This window comes from Melospiza melodia, chromosome 3 (assembly GCF_035770615.1).
Source record: "Melospiza melodia melodia isolate bMelMel2 chromosome 3, bMelMel2.pri, whole genome shotgun sequence".
NCBI lineage: Eukaryota > Metazoa > Chordata > Aves > Passeriformes > Passerellidae > Melospiza > Melospiza melodia.
Genome location: NC_086196.1, coordinates 21,795,552 through 21,816,400, shown reverse-complemented (window position 1 = coordinate 21,816,400; position 20,849 = coordinate 21,795,552). Strand labels below are relative to the sequence as shown.

General features: G+C 39.9%; 1 protein-coding gene across 1 annotated transcript in view; it reads left to right on the top strand.

Annotated features, from left to right (window-relative positions):
• PDSS2 (decaprenyl diphosphate synthase subunit 2) overlaps nt 1-19,931 on the top strand; it is a 109,610-nt gene extending 89,679 nt beyond the window's left edge. Inside the window, exons 5-8 of the mRNA XM_063150964.1 lie at nt 2,283-2,456; nt 4,546-4,677; nt 8,223-8,258; nt 17,152-19,931. Of these exons, the coding sequence (XP_063007034.1) occupies nt 2,283-2,456; nt 4,546-4,677; nt 8,223-8,258; nt 17,152-17,310 (501 nt within the window). The 3' untranslated portion in view covers nt 17,311-19,931. The remainder of the gene's footprint in view (nt 1-2,282; nt 2,457-4,545; nt 4,678-8,222; nt 8,259-17,151) is intronic.
• The last annotated feature ends 918 nt before the right edge of the window (nt 19,932-20,849 follow it).

The window sequence follows — 20,849 nt, the reverse complement described above, 5'->3', positions numbered from 1 at the left end:
ACTGGCTTGTTTCTGTAGCCCAGAGATTTACAATACTTATGTTTTTAAGATTTCAATCTTCAAATATGTGTTCAATTCTTGTAGGTTTTTTGAAGTTAGATGCTCATTTTAGGTGCTTGAAGCTTTTACATAATGTTAATGTAGTGGACAGTAACTTTTTCTGCCATCATTTTCAATCCTGTTAATGAAATTGAAACTTGTTTAGGAATATTATTTTGTAACAAATCATAGAATTAATTTTCTGGTGTACATTGAGTTGCAATGACTGCTTAAGCTTCTTCAGTTCCTTCAGTTGATATTGGATAATGTTTGCACTTCTCTTGCTGCTCAAAGGCTACAGAAAGCAATCCTTTTCAATTTATGGGTCTTCTGAAATATTTTTTAACTTCAAAATTGTTTCAGGATACCTTTCTAGAGTATTTTTTTTCTTATTTGATGTAAAACAAACGATTATAAAAATCACTGCCAATTTTCAGTATCATCCAGTGAATTTTAGTAAGTACTGTTTTTTCACTGAGCAGATTGGTTGTTAAGGAAAAGATTGTGTTTCGTCTTCCAACAGCTCCTGATTTTAAATTTAAAATAAATTGACCTATATCTAAATGGAAAAAAAAGAGACTTGATATATGGGAAACTACTTGAATTAAATGCTCATTTTGACATTTTGCCAGTCATGGGAATTTGCACATGCTCTGGGCTGAGTTAAAATATTAAAACAAAAATACAGAAACAGAGGAAAGTTGAGGCTTGACTTTGTAAGTTGTCATATGCATAATAGCAAACATGTGGTTTCGCTGTTCTTCACTTTCCTTGTATAACTTAATAGTATGTCTGAAAGCAAAGGCATTTTGATACAGCTCTGTGTTACTTGGCATTACAGAATTCTCCTACTTTTTCCATTAGTCTCAAATTATCCTCTCCCTTGTAACACAGCACTTCTGGGTGATATCCATAAGGGAGGAAAATTAAAGCTGAACGGATGGATTCTATTTCATTTGTTACTGATTTCATGACAGATAATACCTTGCTAGAAAACTATAGGGTCACACAGAATTACTTCTTGCTCATTTCTAAGTAATTTAATTGACATCACTTTGAGGGAGAAGGTTTGTTGTATAAGAGTGGTTTTTATATTACTCTGTTGAAGAATATCTTTTGGCTTAGTGTACGTTACAGATTCAGCTGAACTGAAAAATTACAAAATTTTGAACATTTTTGTGCTTTAATTTTTTTTTCTGTAGCTTCTCACTACTGATTTTATTTTTTCTAAGCAAAACAGCTGTGATCTTTTCTGGTTTTGGGGTTCCCCCTGCCCCCTTCTTAGAGAGTGCCTAAAGGGATGTCAGTATGTGAGACAGATTAAAGTAGTGTCTAGCTTTGAAGACATGAATGAATTAGTAGCATATTAACACCTTATGAGTCAAAGGAGTGGCAACTGAATTTGGATTTTGGGAAAAAGTATTTGATTTGTGTTAATTAAAACACTGTGGAAAGTTATCCAAATAAATATGTTGGATACAAAAGATTTTTAGACAGGTTGAGCATCTCTGACCTTATAGTCAAGGTGGTAAAGTTCAGTAGAGGCATAACTGACGTGCCTCTATCAGCCCCTGATAATTAATCCCCGACACTTCTAAATTGCAACTTTAGTTATTTTTTAATACTTTCAGTTTGCTCCTCACCCTTAATATGGAAGCAGAAGAGGTATAAGTCCTCTCTCACAGCCCTTCATTTTTCCACTGCAGTCTATAAGAATTTTCAACACCTGTTACAATTAGTTTTTTTCCTGACTACAAAGGAAAAATTGTAGGGACTTCTCAAGTTTGTTTGGGATTGTTGGTTCGTGGTAACTGGGAGGGGGCTGAAGTGCAGATGTACTCTGGGTGGGGGGAGGAGTTGCTTTTTGGTTTTGTTTTGGAATTTTGGTTGTGGGTTTTTTTCCTCCCCAGTCCCTCATGAGGGCTATAGTTTGCTGTTAATGTTCAGTGTGATGATACAGTAATTAAAAAAAAAATATTTATATTGAACCTTGACAGTTCCACATGTTTTTCATTGCCTTTTGACAGGAAAATGGAAAAGGTTTTTGTTTGAAACTGCCAATATATTTATTCTGGTATTTTCCTCTATTCATCCCTAAAAGAATTTATTTGGCACATGGCACCCAGAGTTTGGTTTGTTTTGTTATGTACTACACGGTACTCACACGTGCCACACTATTAACTTCTGTGAGCTGACATGTGCAGTTTTTGGTGTTTTCATGTTAGCCTTTGTTTCATTTTCAGGAGAACTGCCTCACAGATGACATTGGCATATCTAGGTGGAAGGAGCAGGTTTTCCTCAGGCACAGTGCCTTGCTGGCCAAGAGCTGCCAGGCTGCAATGGAGCTAGCAAAGCACAGCGCTGAGATCCAGGACATGGCATTCCAGTATGGGAAGCATATGTCTATGAGTCATAAGGTACACCTTTTCCTTTTGTTCTGGGAGCTTAAATACAGAAGGAAGGGCTTGTAAGATGTGTTGCTTGTGAGCTCTGTCATATACGGCATGACTTGTGCTGTAGATTTTAGCCAGCAGGTGAGTGTTGAGAAATTTGACTGCTGTATGGAGTGAGATGTTTGCAGAAGCTGTTGGTATGAACAGAGCTTGTGAATTACCAAAATCACACTCCTGGCAATGGAGCTCATTACATTAAAGGCTCTGTTAACTTCCTTCTAGCACATCTTTCTGCAGCAGCTTTACCTTTTCTGCTCCTTCATTACTCCTAAACCCGCTGTCCCATTAACGGGAGTTGCAGGAGGAAACATGTAATAGAATATGTTGAATTGGAAGGGATCCACAAGGATCATCGAGTCCAACTCCCAGCCCTGCACAGGACCATCCCCACGAGTCACCATGTGCCTGAGAGCATTGTCCAAACACTTCTGAACTCTCTCAGGCTTGGTGCTGTGACAACTTCCCTGGGGAGCCTATTCCAGTAGCAAACCACTCCATGGGTGATATTTTCTAATATCCAGCCTAACCCTCCCCTGGCACAACTTCAGGCCATTCCTTTGGGTCCTGTCACTGGTCACCACAGAGAAGGGATCAGTGCTTGCTGCTCCTCTTCTCCTCACAAGGATGTTGACAACTGCAATTAGGTCTCCTCTCAGTCTCCTCCAGGCTGAACAGACCAAGTGACCTCAGCCACTCCTCATACAGCTTCCCCTCAAGGCCCTTCATTGTCTTTGTAGCCTCCTTTGGACACTCTGATAATTTAATGCCTTTCTTATATTGTGGTGCTCAAAACTGCTCACAGAACAGGAGATGAGGCCACCCCAGTGCAGAGCAGAGCAGAGCAGAGCAGGACAATCCCCTCCCTTGCCCAGCTGGCCATGCTGAGCCTGATGCCCCTCAGGACACCACTGGCCCTCCTGGCTGCCAGGGCACTGCTGACTCATGTTCCACTTGTCATCAACCAGGATCTCCAGGACCCTTTCTGCAGCACTGCTTTCCAGCATCTCATTGCTCAGTCTGTACATAATGTGTTGGGTCTTGGCTGCCACCATGCAGAGATTTGTGCTGTGAGGCTCAATTGCCCATGCAGCAGCATGGACTGAGCCATATCCCCTCTGAATAACCTGCTGTGGAGGGAAATTCCATAGAGGGCAGATGGAAGATAAGGAGGGAGGTCACCATATCTGAACAGGAACATCCTACACCTCTGCAGCAGCAGGACTTCCTGGACAAGGTCTCTGACCTCCACTAGAAGGCATTGAGTCTGCAGCTAGAGTTAGTCCAGAGGAAAACACAGATCTGCTTCTGCTGTATTGCCTCACTTGTGAGGTTAGATGTAGCTAGAGACAGGCAGACAGACCTTCCATCTGCTTCAGCTGAGTTGATTTATGCAGTTTCTAGTTCCTACAGGAGGAGGAAGTGGTTTTATAAAGCACAATTTTACTGCCACAGGAATGCCACTATATGCCATTACTAGGTACAATTCTACCAGTAAATTACTTGAAGTGCAGTTATATCCTTAATATTTTGTATATTCTTTAATATTAATATATCCACCATTGACACATAGTTGTGTATTAAGGATTGCATAATTTTCATGGAAAGCTCCTAGCTATGTAGCATTTGCTTTGTTAGAAGAAAGGTCATACTGTATCTGCTTCCTCAAGTACTCAAAAGTAGAATGTAGTACTCTGCACAGATTAAAAGCTGATCTTCTTCCCACCAAAGACTGGATCATTCTCTCCTTTATATTTTTTCTGTTTCTTGCCTCTCCACAGTCTCCTACCTGGCTGTGTCCTATGCCTTGCCCAGCTCTGCAAGCTGTCCTTTATCTGTGTCTTTGCAGACTCTCTTGCTTCTCTTTACCACATCTTTCCACCACTGCAAGGCTTTCAACATCTTTCTTTCCCTCCCCCAAACTTGAAAAAGTGCAACCAGAGTACAAGTGTCAAAGTAGGAAGTGGTGAGTAGGTGTAGAACCAGGATGTGGACCTCAATTTGAGGAGTGGGTGGATACGTATAGACTGAATGTGTGTGTGTTCTTCTTTTCCAGCTACATTCAGACCTGCAGCCATTTGTTAAAGAAACTTCTAGTGACACCATGGCCTTCAGTTTGAATTCTGCTCCTGCAATCCTTCATCAGGAATTCCGTGGAAGGGAGGCATGGCTTAAACAGATTAGAGAGGTAAAATAAAGCACTGTTTAGAATTTCCTGGTTTTGCCATTTGTTTATTTCCTCCTACCTGTACTTTCAACCTGCACAGGAACTTAGAAATTAACAAGAGGTTTCCCTATGCTCTGCAGTGCTTAATACTTCTCTCATCCACACTTTAAACAAGGGGAAATGTAGGGACCTGACAGTCAAGCTCTGTCAGACTTTTGTATATCAGTGTAGTAGGCAGATTCATTTGTGTGGAGCATATGTGCCTTCCTCTGCACTGCTTGTGCAGTCCCATGTCTTAGTAAAGCTACTTTCACTGGCAGCTTAAAGCAGAGAACTTCAGCCATCACTGTGGTTGAAAGGTAGGCATGCATTTCCTTCTGCCAAAATTATGCTGGAGTAGTAATTTTCAATGGAAGGGGAAAGATCTTTGGGGCTGGGCTTTCTGACCATCACAAAATAGTTTTGAGATCTAGCTGTCTGATACTCTTGTTCTTAATTCCCTTATTTACCTTTTTTTTTCCCTCTAATTTTTACGTGAGGAAGACAATAAGAATAAAATAACTATGTGATAACTGTCATGTACCACAGCAGGATTCAAGTCCATGAATAGTTCCCTGGATGTTGCTGAAGCACAAATAGATAACTGTAGAAGACAGCAAGAAGGGAAAGGGGGAGGAGGAAGCGCCAAAATGGCCAAAATTAAGCATTCTGTTGAGTTCCCTCATCAGTTGGACATGTTTTGTCTGTCTAAACAACAGTGATGACTGCCACTTGGAAATTCATGCTTGTTGTTATACAGTTTGTTAGAAAGGCTGCTGCCTTCAATAAGAAGCTGTCTCTGTGCAAGCAAATTCATTCAAGATGTGCTTGCTGATGGCTCCTTTCTCTGCTGGTTTGAAAGCAGGAATCAGGTGCAGGATGTGGAGTATAAACCTCTGCCTAGTTCTGTGTTCTAACTTGCCTTCACATACTGCAAGCAAGAGGCATGGTCTCTTCAGCCTCTTCAGATTTTGGGAGGTGTATGCAGAATCTACAGTCCTACAGTGGTATAGAGTGGGGGGATCTTAAAATGCAGCAGTCCTATTGTCACTTTGAAATTAGGGACTAGTAGTTCATAAAGCATTATCAGGTTTTTTGGAACTCAACAGTCTCAACACAAGGCTCATATGTGAATTGAATGTAAATGGATTTGGATTATTGCAGTTGGAGAGTAATGGCATTTCCACAGCACAGTGTATAAAAGCATTGAAACAATTTCCCATCTGCAGAATCTAGAGGAGGTTGCAGGACTCCAGGAGTGCCGTCTGTCTGCTTACTAAATTTTCGTACCAAAAATGGGCATTATGGAAACAATGAAGCAGTTCTGTCTGAAAAGGGTGGGGGTGCCAAGTGACATGCACTATGCAAAAGTATTTGCTATCTACTAGGACTGCTGTACTTAATACATTTATTTATTATACACATACTTTATACATGGTATTTACTATGCTACCACTACTACCAACTACAATATGGAACACCTAGTCCAGGAGCCTTTCTTGACCTGTGCTGGTTTAGAGAGGAAAGTTCTCTTTGATTAACTACATGCTCTTTGAGATATCACCCACAGTCACTTTCACTATGTGACATTCAGTGTAGGCCAAGCTCTCAAACCAGACACTTCCTCATGATGCCCGTGCTCATAGGGGTGCACTCCTAAGCCACCCTCTCATGCAATGTCATTTGTATGGTTTTAATAGGTAAAGTGCATGCAGTGCACTCAGGCCCTGTCAGAAGCTTAACCAGTTGAGCAAGTCTGATGTAAAAGGTTAAAAAACCATCTGTGTGTCTGAGATGAGGTTCAGAAAAAGTTAGATAGCCAAAGTACTACTGTGAGGATAAAAAAGGAAAAAAAGAATGGTGCAGTTGTGGTAAAGAAGGCTTAGGAGACAGATTATGTGAGGTTGCTGCCTGGAGGAGCTCAAGAGCCATTGACTTTAATGCTTGACAGGAGCAGATCATGAGAAAGTATTCTTGCTGTTGGTAATGAGAATAAGCACAGGAGGAGGCACATGGAGCACACCTTTCTTGCTATTGCTGCAGCTGAAAAGCATCTTCCTCAAACACCTTGTCAGATTCTCTGCTGCAGTGTGAATCTGCATATCGGCAATCGCTTGTTAAGGAACATGTTTCTCTCTAATATACAATATAACTACTAGATATATTTTGAAGCAGCTGTAAGATCCAATCAGGTGAATAAAAATTGTCAAATCAAATAAGATGGGAATATACAAATAAGGAAGCAGTAATTGGCAGTGGTTTTGCTACTCCCAAATGCTGTCAGGCTGTCTTCTTAACATGCATTCCAGAAAAGCTGGCTCCTAAGATTAAAGAGAGAAGCAAAGGGGTTTTGTGGATCAATCCCCTTTATCCTTCAGAGGAATCAGTTCTGTTATCTACTGTTCTCCTTCATCTTCAGTTTGTTTAGTCTCTCATCAGTTCTTTTCTCTATGTTATATTTCCTCCTTTACAAAGATTAATTCATTTTTTAAAGTGTGGGCCAGCTTGGCAGCATCTCTTTGAAGCTATGCTTGCCACACAGTGTTCCTCTTCAGTGCAGGTCTCAGCTCTTCTCATTGTTCCAGCTGGTCTGCTCCTTTGGGCTGATCTCTGAAGTCCCCACAGAGGACATGGAGAGGTACTGGTCCTAATCTACATCTTTTCAGGAAACACATTGCAGAAGAATTGAGGTTTGGGGTCTTCCCTTGAGGAAGCTACAGAGAAAGAAACAGATTTTTTTTTTTTCTCTCAATAATCTGGAAAGAGAAGAGCTAGAGTTAGATGAAGTGATAATGGCACATCCAGATCAGATCTTAGGGAAGGGTTTTCAGGTTGGTTAAGTGCTAATGATCTGGTTCTGTCAGAGTACGAATGAGAAAGACATCTTCTACATCATTCTGTGACAGAAATCAGAAAGTTGGACAGCATATTTGCTTGCATCTGGGCAAGAAGAAATTTAAAAATTGTTTGTATTTCTTTCTGAATATATTAGGAGTTACAGGTTGATTTATTTATCTCACTTACTCAAAAGGTGATGCTGATACTTAAATCAAAAGCGCTTCCAGCCTGGTCACAGCTCTGACAGGGTCTAACAGCCCTTTTGGGGGCTCTAGACTATTGCCTCATGCAAGACAGGGTAGGTATACAGAGAGTTCTCTTTAAAGAAAGTAAATCCTGTTATTGCTGATAGGAAGTAGAGTTTATTACAGAATCTCATGGGAGAGATTAATTAATGCAAACAGCAAGATTTCTTAAGACCAAAACATTTTGGATTCACCAAATGTTTAACTACAAGTCATAATAAAAAAGCCTAAAAATTACACTGAGTATCTGCAGCTCTCATCTGAAACAGAGCCATGTTGTGTAAGCTGGTAACACATTTGGTTGTATTTTAGGGTTTTCTGTATCAGATTCCTAAAGAAAGTAAGTAATGTTCAAAGTAGTAGCTCATTTAATTGCATTCTTTATTCTTGCAACTCTGGTTTGTAGTATGTAGTGTCTGATAAAAAAATCTCTTTCTTTTTAAGGCACAAGGAAAAGGAAACATTGTGGACTATAAGAAGGTTAGTAAATCACATTTATATCTCACTTTTAATATTTAAAAAATATTTTTGAGAATATTCTTGACAGCTGAGAGAAACTTCCTTATTAAAGCAAGGTTGTAAGTTGTATGTGTGAATATGAAGGGAGGGAGAATGGCTCCTGCAATTTCTTGATTTTAAAAAGCCATTAATAGACAGCTGCACTGTAACTATACAATGTAGCTATTTAATAATAGTAATTTAATAATATATCTAATAATAGTAATTTAATAATGTAGTTATTGAATAATTATTTTTACTGTAATTTCTCCCATTTGCTTCCCCAAACTGAATTTTCAAACCAGCCTTCTGATGGCTTTTGTATCTTTTTTTCCTGGAGTCATTTGCAGGTTAGATCCTATCAGTGGTCACTCTCTCTTGGTAGGGTACATTTTTTTTAATATCTCCTTAGTTCCATGCCATCTATTAAAAAATACACAAATACAATAATTTGGTTTCTTCCAGTCCTCATTACAACTTCTAACTTTACAGCACTGTATTTGCTACTTCTCTATAATAAAATGAGACCTGAACTAAGGAGCTGTACTGGAAGTAGCTGGGACACCTTGAAACTCTCAAAGGGCTGCAGGAGATGGCTGAAAGGGTCCCCTGGTTAAATATTGCAGCACAGCACATGTGTGATGGAGAGAGATGGCAGTGTCCCAAGCTCACTGAGCATGAGCCTGACGTGTTCTGAGTCTTCAGCAGATCATGAAGTCCAGTCAGTTATCTCCAGCATCAGTGGAGAAATAATATATAAATTACTGAGCCATGAGCATGATTGAGAATTGCTTCTTGAAGTAGGGCCTGAAGAGTGTTACAGCTCTGACTGATTGCTGCTCATATGGAAGGGTAACACACAAGTATGGGTCAGATCATTGTAATTATTCTGTATTAACAAAAATTGCTATTTGGATTACTTAAAAGCCTCTCTGCCCTTCCTTCCTTTTAGAATAGCAGAGGGATCTCAACTTACTTTGCCATTTAAAATCATTATGCTTTTAGGTTGCTCTCTACACCAGTCACATTTATAGCAGTTTTCTTTCTTCTAAATCACCACTGAGGGCACCAAATTTATTCTTCAGATGTCTTGGGGACCACTCCTGTGAATATTTAACCTAGGTTACTTTTGCAAGTCCAGAACGAGTTTTCTCCTTTTAATTGTTATAATTGTGATCCACAATTGTCATTTCCACAAATCCACACAGTGTAATTTCCATACTTTGGGAAAAAAAGGCAAAGGGGAAAGAAAAACATCTAAATTTGCTTTACTAAATCAAACATTTGTCAGACTATTCTACATTTTGACTGAAATTATTTCAGATCTTGTATCCTTCACATGAAGTTAAAAAACTTATATTATGCTTCAGCTACTTGGACACTTGAATAAAAGGTAAAGAAAGAGAGAAGGCCCTTCAAGTTTTGTATTTTGAGCTTTAGGTAATTATCTCTTGCACAAGCACAGATATTATAAAGTGAATGGATATGAAAAATTGTGCATGATTTTGTGAGTTCAAACAATGTCTAGTTTGTTTGGTTTTTTTAAGAGGTCAGTTGCAAAAGCCTAGGCTATCATGTCCCTCTTTTCTATGTTAGTTGGTTTAAAGTAAAAGTGATCATTAGTAATATCTATGCTAAATGAACTCAGGAACCTGCAGCTGTCCCCAGCAGAACGACTTGACCAGCACATGCACACAGCCAGTTAGAGGGCATGATGTGCTCTACAAATCAGTATTTTATTTTTTGCTTTTTGCTGGGTTGTCTTTCCTCTTCCATCACCACAGGCAGTGCTTTGCACATTGCTCAGTCTTTTCTTCTCAGCATCACAGTCCCGTCTTATCTTTCTATTCAGTTGATACAGTTACTTCAATATTTGTAATCAAATCTTGGAGCTTGTGTCTCTTTGAGCCTTCAAAATATCTCCTCTTTAGTTTTGTAAAAGCAAAGATCACCAAAACTACCTGTAGAACTTTTGAAAATTTTGATTATTTTTCTTCTCTTGGTTTTTATTATGAACTTCAGTGTGCCACTTAATTGAGATAAAAATATTATTCCTTTAGTTAAATTCATAAATATGCGTATACAAAAGTTGTTAGCCTACTTAAGAAAGTTTTACCTTGCTTGCTGCACTTTCAATTAAAATAATGAAAGTAAATTTGAGAAATTGAGATCCACACATTTAACATGCCTTCTTAAACAGTGAAGGTTTTATTTCAAATATGAGACTGCTTAAGAATTCTGAATTGTTCTTTTGATGCATGTTATATTAAAATGGAACCTCTGATTTTTTTCACTGACAAAAAAATAGCTGCATCATACTAGCAAGTTTGGTGAGGTCTCTGACACAAATATAATGTGAAAAGCTTTCTATTAATTTGATTAAGTCTGAGACTACCAGGTCAATAAAGTCACTATATTTTGCAAATTTTTTTAGGGATTTTTCATCCCAGGTTTGTTGAATCTTTTTATCAGAAAGATTTTTTATATTGTCTGTGTTCTGAATATATGTTTTCTCACATTAGTGTGTGAGGGTTTCATTCTCACTCTGTTTTTTCCTATGCTATCACACTGCATCCAGGCAAATTATTGATCCATTGTTGTGGTGTTTGAAAGTCTCTGAAAGAGGTGAAAAAATTGTTTCAGCTGTTTTTGTGGTGTTTCTCAGATAACAAAAGAGAAAGTAAGGGACAAATTTCATGTATGTAACTTTCACGTCCCCCTCATTTGTACGTGGCAAAAATCTCAGACTTCTTAAAATCAGAAAGCTTTTATCTATGTTACGCATACCTTGTGTGCAAGATAAGCTGTGTAATTTTCAAACAACAACTGAGATTCTCAATGTAATTGTTACCACTTGATAACACTGATTAAAATCTCTCTGGTAAAGCTGAGGCCTTAATGCTTGGCATCATACAGACTTGTTAAAGGAGTGTAACAAAGGCCCAACTAGTAGCAGAAATGAGTAAGCTAGGAGTAATTCTTGTTTTCTGGCCAAGGCTCTATAAAAATTATAATACTAAATAAAGTAATAAATCTTGTGTTTTGCAGCCAATTACTGTGCTATGCAATGATTTGTCACTTTTCTAAATGCAATATTCAGAAAAGATAAATTAAGTCAAGTGAGAGAGGATGTAGCAAAACTTTTTTTTTTTTTTTTTTTTTTTTTTGTATCCGTGTCCATTTGCTCTGCTGTCTGTTATAGAGGCCTTTCATCCAAACTGGCTTGGAAAGTATGGCATAGTCTGGCATGGCATGCTATGACATACTTTCTTGGTTTGTGTATGAAATATTGTGCACTACATCAACACCAGGAGCTGAGTTTGTACCGTGCTGGAAGGCGTGAGTCAGGATGGGGCAGATCCAGCTGTTCATACACTGCATGGCACTGAAGTCTTGACTTCCCAGATGGTGGGAAACAGAAGAAAAATGGGAAAGGTCACATTTGGCTACAAGGAAGTTTCTCAGTGGTAGCCAGCTGCCATGCTGCTAATAAATAACAATAGCACAGTGCCAGCCAGAGGTGCCAGCCAGAGGTGCAGGCTGCCCTTGCCCAGCCCACCGCTGGCTGCCACGGCGAGTGCAGCCATCCTGTGCAGTGCTGGCTGTGGGTCTGCAGCCCCATGGGGTAAGGAACAGTCATCCCATGGCTTTGTTAACATGCCAGGGAGTCATCATGGGACTGTAGGCCACAGGCTGCTCACCCTCTTGCTCCTGAAATGCAGCAAAGAGTTAAAAACAGAGCGTTGTGTGTAGATGCTTATGACCCTCTTGGTTTTGCATGAAGATTTGTCGTGTTTGTTTTGGAGCAACCACTGCCATTAGCTCCTTTTGTTACATATAATAAAAAACACAGCATAGTCAGTCAATGGGGCTTTTTAGATGTATTAGTAGTATTACAAAAGCATCCAAAGTGATTCAGATGAAGCAATTTTCTTGTTTTTTGGAATTAATATCTGAATTATCAAGGTGCACATCCAGTACCAACAATCAGTTGCATCTTTGTAATCAGTGGGTATTTTCCCACTTCTTTGGGGTATAAATCCAGCATAACTTTTGTTTCATGAAAGCAAATAATATGTTTTAACATAAATATGAAGTTGATTGCTTGTGTGTGCTAAGATGACAATTTACAAACACTGTTTGTATTAGGGGGATTTAAGAAAATTATGCTTTTGGGTGAAGAGTCTTCACAACCTCCATTGTTTAGATTTAAGAACTGGTGGGTCTTGTTAAGTTCGTTGTGAAAGGCATAGAAAGGCTTTGGTGTCCCTTCCAAAATAATAAAGAATGTGTACAATCAATCAGTGTCTTGGGATGGCTCGTAATTTTTTTGGCAGAGTATTTTAAGAGCTGTGTAACAGCAGTGTTCCCTGTAAGCAGGGCATCTTTCCTCTCCTGTTGGGGACGACCCTCCCCACATTTGGTCTCATCCTATATGTAGTGTGGGTTTCAGTTTGAAGTAAAAAGAATTTTTTTCTGTTTGTCAGATGAATAAAGAAAATAAATTCTACTCTATTAATGGGGGCTTTTGCAGAGCACTTGGGCCCTTTGAAGATGCATTTCTTTATCTTATGTACAGAAAAGTTTGTCAGGAAATATTTGATAAATACTGCCCTGGTTTCAGCTGGCATATCATGTTGCATATAGCAAACAAAAGATTTAAAAAAAAAAAATTATATCTATGCTATGAAGTGATGCAAATAAATGATTGTGCAGTGTATTTTTGAGAACGAAGAGCTCAACCCTATGTCCAGCTGCAAGAATGGATGCTGAAATGTTCCAAAGTACTTCTTTAGAAAACAAAGAAAAAATTTGACAAAATTGATCTACTACCTATGAAATATGTTGATACTTTTTTAAGGTTAACATTTCAGCGGTCTAAAACACCAGTGCTTATTAAGCATGCTGCTCCCACAAAAGGGAAAACAAATTTAGGAAAGCCAGTGCAGAACACTGCAGGCATTTTGAGCATTATTCTGTCACTCAGCCACAGATCAATTTAGGTTTTGGGGTTTCTTTTTGTTTCAGCAAGTACTGTGTACTTCAGAAATGTAAAATGTTTTAGCTCGCTTCAGGATCAGAGAGAATGTGTGATATTCAAAGATTTCAATAGATAACAAATTATCTGGTTTAGGATCATCCTTTTAAAACAACAACAAAAAAATCTGAAGTTACTTTTGAGATATTGCCACTGAAATAATTAATCGGAAATAATTACTAATTGGAAAAAATTAATCCTAGGTTGGACTAAGAAAAAAAAACATCAGGAATTTCAGTGCTGTCTTTCTCCCTTTGCATATAAAGTCTATTACAGCCAAAATATTCACCACGTGTTCAGTGAGTCTTCCCACCCCTCCCCACCCTGCTCCCGATTTGTTGCTCCCTACAGGTTAGCACTGTGTGAAAGGAATCTTCTTTCCTTTGGCTCACGAAGCAGAAATGTCTCAGCAGAGAAGATTTGAAATTAGTTGACTTTGTACTTGAACACCTGCTTAGTTTTTGACTCCTTTAGTTCTTCAGTCTCCAAAATCCAGCAGTTCCTAGCTTTCCTCTCTGACCTCTTGCTGCCCTCAGACCAGCTGTTCTGTCCAACAGCAATCCAGAGCACTTGGTCTGAAAGGCAAATCCTTCACTTTTGTGGTATGGATGAGAAGCCCTCTCTTTGCCCTTTTTAAACAAACAGACTGAGAAACATGGTACTTTGAAATCTCTTCACAGAATCATACAGTACTGGAAGCTGGAAGGGATCTCTGGGGGATGTCTGGTCCAGCCTCTCGCTCAAAGCAGAGCCAGTGTGGGTTTGCTCAGTTAAGTTCTGAGTATCTGCAAGGGCACAGATTGCAGAACAGTGCAGATACGTGGTGGAGGAGATCACATCTCATCTGAGCCTCAGCTTGGCTGTGCTATTGCAAGACTATTCTTTAAGCTGAATTTAAATAACCAAAACCCAGTTGGTGATTTTTTCAGAGTCTTGGCACTTCTAGAATGAAGTAAGGCTTTAATGCCAATGGTCTGAACAAAAGCTTAAAAGCAAAAATGCAGTATTCCAGCATATCTAGCAGTTCAAATGGAGAAAAGTGTAGCTAAGCAATCTGTGTTTTGACTTGTATTCAGTTTTAATTACTGAATATCATTTTGAAGAAGGTTGTGTGGATTAAATTGTTCCTACAAGTGGAAATATGCACAAAATTAAATATGCCATATAAGTAGAGACTAAAAGAGCAGATTCTTATATTTAGAAGAAATCAATGAGGCAGCTTAAATAAAGTTTATAAAGTAAAAAATCAAAGCAGTAAATTCTGCTTTTCTGATCATTTGCTGTAAAAATCAGCTACTCCTATCCAGATTTGAAAATAATGCATCTATACTGGATACATTGATTTTTTTTCTTCTGTGTCCTTAGTTTGTGAAGTTCATTACATAAAATTATTGAAGCTCAAAATCTGAGAGACAGAGTCTGAAAACGTAACTGTAATATAACCAAGAGTGCAACTAAAATCTTAAATTAGGGGACTTTTGCATACAGCAGAGCTGCTGAAGCCTGGTTTGTCAGAGTTAGTTCCTGTATTTCTTTTAGAACTTTCCCACTACAAAAAGCCATATTTGTACTTCTTTTTTCCCTTTTACAACCCCTGCTGAGATAGAGCTAGTGTGTAGTCTGGTTAGTTCAGACTGCTTTGCCTCTGTGTATGCTTATTTGAGCTGACCAGCTGCTTCTGCAAAAGGAATACAAACCAGGTACGTTTTGATGCCTATGAGTTGTTACATAGGAGGATCTCTAACTGAAAAGCTGTCCATGTAAGCAGATATTTTCCGTTTTGAGGTTCCTTGAACTTTGCTGGGAAACACTCAACAGCGGATTAGTCTGATTTTTGTGTAGTGATCCTCTGCCTATAGTTTGACACGAGCTTTGTGATTGTATTGGCTTCAAAGCAGTGCATGTGTCTGAGGGCTTACACAAGACAGGCGTGTAAAGGGATTGTGTCCTTGTGTTAGGATTCTCCCCCTTTCCAGGCTCTGCTCTTTCAACTCAGTCATGGTACATATATGTGAGCATATATATGCCTAAGCTAAGCTTCTCTGGCTTTTCACCAATTTGAACACTTTCTAGAAGCTATTTTCTTTCCTGTTTACATCTCAGTATATATTTCCATGAGTACTAGAAGTTATGCTAATCCTTTGTAATAAGATTTAGCAAATTCAGCAGAGTTTGCTTCAAGATGTGTGAGGTTCTACTGTCCCACAAGGTTGTCCCTCAGAGAAGAGGAAGGGACACCTTTGCACGCTGCTAGAGCACCTCATCTCACCTATCCTCACCTTTGCTGCAGAGCCCTGGAAATATGGCTGATTCCCACTCATTAGAAGACACGTTGAATTAGCTATGTGATGCATTTATGCCTCAGGGCAAGTTCCTTTCCAGCACACAGTGCAGCAAGATTCCAACTGAAGAGAAGAATAAAATTTTTATGAACTGGGACTTGAACACTCAAGTGCTGTAATATGCTTTCAGCTAATTTCATCTTTAAATACAGATAATGAATCCACTTTCAGATAAGAAGCATCAATCATTCTGTATGAATGCAAGCATGTATAGAAAATGGGTGACTTACAATTTGGTCATATCTAGGATTTTTTTAAAGATAGGTATATATATATATGTATATTATTTCAACTGGATAGGTAAGGTCATAGTCATGTATTTTTAAAAATAATTTGGGCACTGAGCTGTGAAAACATTGATGAAAAACATGACTTAGGAAACCCTGTATAGTTTGTTACTGTAAGTACCTGTATCCAAGAAAAGTCTTTTTTTTAAAAAGCTGGTGCAATGATGTTAGAGAGTTGTGAAAGCTGTGTAGGGCATGTTAAAGATCATGAAATGCTGTAATGCTTTTGGAAAAATCAAATCCCAAAGATCCACTTCGCCTTTGTTCCCAGGCTCTTGGATGAGGCATCAGGCTGGAGTTGGTCTGGGAACACCTGTATTTTAGAGTAGAAAATGTAATAGTGTTTCATGACAGTCTCCTGATGCTGTTCAAAAAGAAAATACTAATTAAAAATAAAAAAGCCCCTAATAAAAGCTGTTTAGAGTTCTGCTAAGTTCAGGTATGGGTAAAATAACATGCTTTATTTTGTCAATTTTGTCTGTATTATTTCAGAGGAAATTTAACCCATCATTTATCCAAGTTTTTTAGGTGCCAGATCTTTCCAGCAACTTGCTATGAGATATCAGTTATTCCATGAAAGTATTTTCTTTCTCCTATGGTGTATCGCCAAGCCTTTGTCAAATTCCCTGGCCTTATTGATAAGAAGGACTTTGCATGAGTACAGTATGATAGTTTACCACATTTTACTGACAAAATTTGCTTTTGTCCACTATGAGCAATGTAATCACATGGTCTATAAATAGAAACCCCTATTACAAAATACAGTCATTCCACCTGTGTCGTCCTATGCTGGTTTCTGAAAGCAGGAGATGGAATGGGTGTTCACAAAATGCAGATTTTCACTGCAGAAAACAGGAGTGTGAGCAAATGGCTGGTTTGCCAGCTCTGAACAAAAGCTCTCAAGCACTGGCTGAGGTATCAGATGTTCAGATATTTAAAAGTTTAATTTTATTTTTTTAGTTTAAGCGTGCCCTTTGGAGAGCCAGCATCTTTCATGTGCTGAAGTAACGGGTGGCATAGTTTACATTACACACAGTTTCGCTGCGGTAGGGAGCTAAACAGAGCAGCTGAGAGGCTTTAAGGGCTTTGTGTGATGGCTTTGGCTTTGCCTTTACCTCGGGAAGAGGCGGTAGAAGCCCTGTGCTCGCAGAGGTAATTGTCCAGGGCCGAAACCCCCCCCACACCGATGTGCCTGTGTTTTCCAACAGCTGCGGGAAGCGATCAAGGCTGGCAAAGGTGTGACTTCTGCCATCGACCTCTGCCGCTGCCACGGAAACAGAGCGCTGGCAGCCCTGGAGCGATTCCCTCCCTCGGAGGCCAGGGACGCCTTGGCCAACATCGTCTGCGCCGTGACCAGGTTTCCCTGACCCGCTGCCCCGCAGGTGGAAGCCACCCGGCGGGGACACCGGTGCCGCCTCACGCCTCCGATCGCCTCATCCCGTCCCGGCAGGGGAACGCGCCCTCGCTGCCGCCGCCACCGGCAGAATTCGGCAGAGGAAAGAAAAAAGGTCACAGACGGTTTTCGCTTGCCGTGCCAGAAGCGCACTTGAGGCTGCACTGGTAGAAATAATTAATGAGTCCCGTTTCCGTGACCTCAGCAAATGGACAGGAAATAAGGCCGTATTGATTGGGCACCAGCGGGGACGGCGCCAGGGCGGAGGCCGGTGGTTTTCCTGCCAGAGGGAGGGATGCAGGGAGAGAGGGAGGGATGGAAGGGCGTGAAGATCCAGGTGTCACGAGAAACCCGCTCAAACCTGCCCAGAGAGAGCGGGCTGCCGAAGCCGGGAATTAACATACCCTTATCCAAGGGGAAGGGCAGTTTAGGGGATTAATGGGGGAAAATCCCTCTCTGTCTGCACGCAGTTATGTCTCCTCACACTCTTTTTATGTATTCAAATGTAAAATTACCCTGTGCCTAATGAGTTCTGTATTTGAGAAACTTGCTGAGAAAATGTGTCAAGCATGGTAAGTAGGAGCTTTGAAATATTTAATCAAATATTAATTTGGCTCTGTTAAGGGAAGTGAGTGCCTGGAGTTTATACTGTGCCTATGTAAAATGTTGCTCTGGGTCAAAGAACGAGGTTTTTCCAACTCTTCTGGGGGAGGGAATATCCCTCCCTCAGATCCAGCAGTTTGTTTCAACAGAGTCTTACACAAAAGAATTTCCTATGTTTGTGACACTTGTGTTAATTTAAGCCAGATAAATGTTAATTTGTAAGGCTAGACATCAGCCTTTGGCAAAAAGGAAGCAGGAATGCTCCTCTGTGAGTAGTCACTGCCCTGAATAAAATGCAGAAAATACTGGAGAAGTTTTGAACCTCAGTGTGTTGGAGTTTCAAGTCCAATTACAGACGGCTTATAAGGTGTATCAGAAGCCTGCAATTTGAGACCGTCTCTGTTTTGTTCATAGGAGATGATTTTTGTGGTTTGCACTCGTGCAATCTGAGAATGCCGTTGACAAGAAGGCTGAGTTTACATAAATGATCTAGATTGAGACTCAGCTACCTTTCTTCCTTCTGTGGTGTAATTACAGCCCAATCTGGAGACAGCTAGCACAGCAAACAGATTTCATTACATCCCTCAGTCAAACACTAAGTGGAGTTATTTCTGTTAAATTCTCTCCTCCCTCCTTTTCCCCCTGCGCTCCCTCCCCATTGCACAGCTTGTTTGTCATAGATCAGAGTGTTGCATTCCACCAAATGTAAAATATAAATAAAAACTCTGTCCTCTAAAAATACACTGAAATACATCCTGTGTAATGTACATAATATTCTATGTACATGCTGCCCACATTATACCATGATATTTTATTTATAATAAGCAACCTTGAGTCCCAATCTTTGTTTAGGAGCACCATCCAGAACTCAGGACTCACTTTGTTCTGGAGAATGGCTTCAACACCAGACCCCTTCTTTCTTGCACTTTCTCTCTTTCCTGCCCTGGCATTTTCTCTCTTCCCAAGACTCTGGAACTTCTCCCTGAGTTACTGTTTTTACTGCAGCAGGAGGGCTGAAGACAGAAGAGAACCACTGAGAAGTGTGGTTTATTCCAGGCACTTACCCATTAAGTTCCCTGAAGTTCTAATTAAAAAATGTGCTTGAAAGAACTACCTAAGTTCAACCAGAGTCACATTTCAGCTTTTTTTGGCTCTTGTTTTTGCACATTACATGAAGTAAGAGCCATTCATCATCTTTTCTTTGTTTTACATCTATGTTAATTGGTTCATAATGATTTAGGGCTGCAAAAAGCTTGGGTTGCTGGAGATATTCTGAGTCACTTCACCTCAGCTATGCCAAAGAAACACCAACCATACTGCAAAACTATGTACATCTCGTTTATTTTTTTCATGCAAGTACAAGTTTTATTTGTACTTGTTACAAATAAAGGGGAATCATCAAAAATTAATTACTTTTTTTGTATCTTTATCACCAGAATGTTCTGATTGCTTTTAAATTATTCAACCTTAATTTTGAAAAATACCAAATAAACAATGTGAAGTATCCCTTATCAATATTATCAAGTAATCTTATATTTAAGGTATTTGCCTGTAATTCTTCAAAAATTTTTGTTGTCTTGTTTCCTGTAGGTAAACTACAAGCAAAATATTGTACCTATCTGTCAGACTCTGGGTGAATTAGTCATTGCTGTGTACTAATGTACTCCTCACACCTCATACAGCTTCTTAGCAATGTGTAACCTTAGGGCTGTTCTGGTCTGGTCATGCTCTTATTTTTGTCTCCTTGGTTCCTTGTCCCCACCTACCTCTGAAGCAGGTCAGGGAGAGGGAGGCCTGTGGTCTGAGGAAGGCATTCACACCATTTACTTCAGTCACCCAGCTACTCAACCAGACATTCCTGGTGGCTGCTCCTCTGAACCTATCGCCAATATGGAATTGCTGCACCATTCCACAGATGCACAAAATACAGGACAAGGTCCCAGCTGCTTTTTAAACCAAATTAAAATAAAAAATTTATCCTGATCTACTGCATCCCACTTGTGATGGCATTAATTTTCTTGATAGTGTCCTATGCAGTCCCATGCTTTGGATGTGCAACTAAAACAGTGTTGCTGACCTGCTGTGCTCAGCACAGTAGTGCTTGCACACTACCAAGGCTTTCTCTGCTCCTCACTCTGACACCCAGTGAGGGGCTGGTTGTGGGCAGGGGGCAGGAGGGGGCACCGCTGGGGCAGCTGACCTCAGAGACAGCCTGTGCTGTACAAGATCATGCTCAGTAATAAAAACTGGGGATGGGGAGGGGCGATGTTGCAGGGGTCTGTTGTTTGGGGACTGTCAATCAACTGGTAGTGATTGCTTTTTCCTTGCTTGTTTTTCATGGTTTGGTTTTCATTTTTTCCCCTTTTATCTATTAAACTGTCTTTTACTCAACCAACAGATTTTCTCACTGTTTCTTTTCTCTGGGATAGAGTGTGGGGACACTTCTCTATCTCTTAATGGTTAGGGATTTTTAGAAGAATCTACTAAAAAGTATTTTTTTTTGGTGGCATCAATTCCAGTTTCCCACAATATTTTTGACCTTTAGGATTGCAGCCTTAAATTGTGCCAGGAACAGAAGCAGTTCAGTAAAAAGTTCTTTCTCTTCTGGTCTGAGAGTCTCCTTGCCCTCCACTCATGCCCACTGAGCTGAAGCACCAGCAAAGACCAGGGGGAAATAGGCTTTAATCATAGTAGACTATACTCTTCAGATCTCCCTCACCTGCTTGTGGGGGAGATCACTCTTTGATCTCTTTGAATGATTTTGCATTTACTTTTAGTAAAGCAGCAAGTCATGCAAATAGAAAAAAGCCCTTGTTTGCCTGCCTCTGGCCTCACACTGCCTCAGCTGGATAGAGAGGAATGCTCTCCCTGGGATGTACCACACTGAACTTGGTTGGGCATGTCTAACCC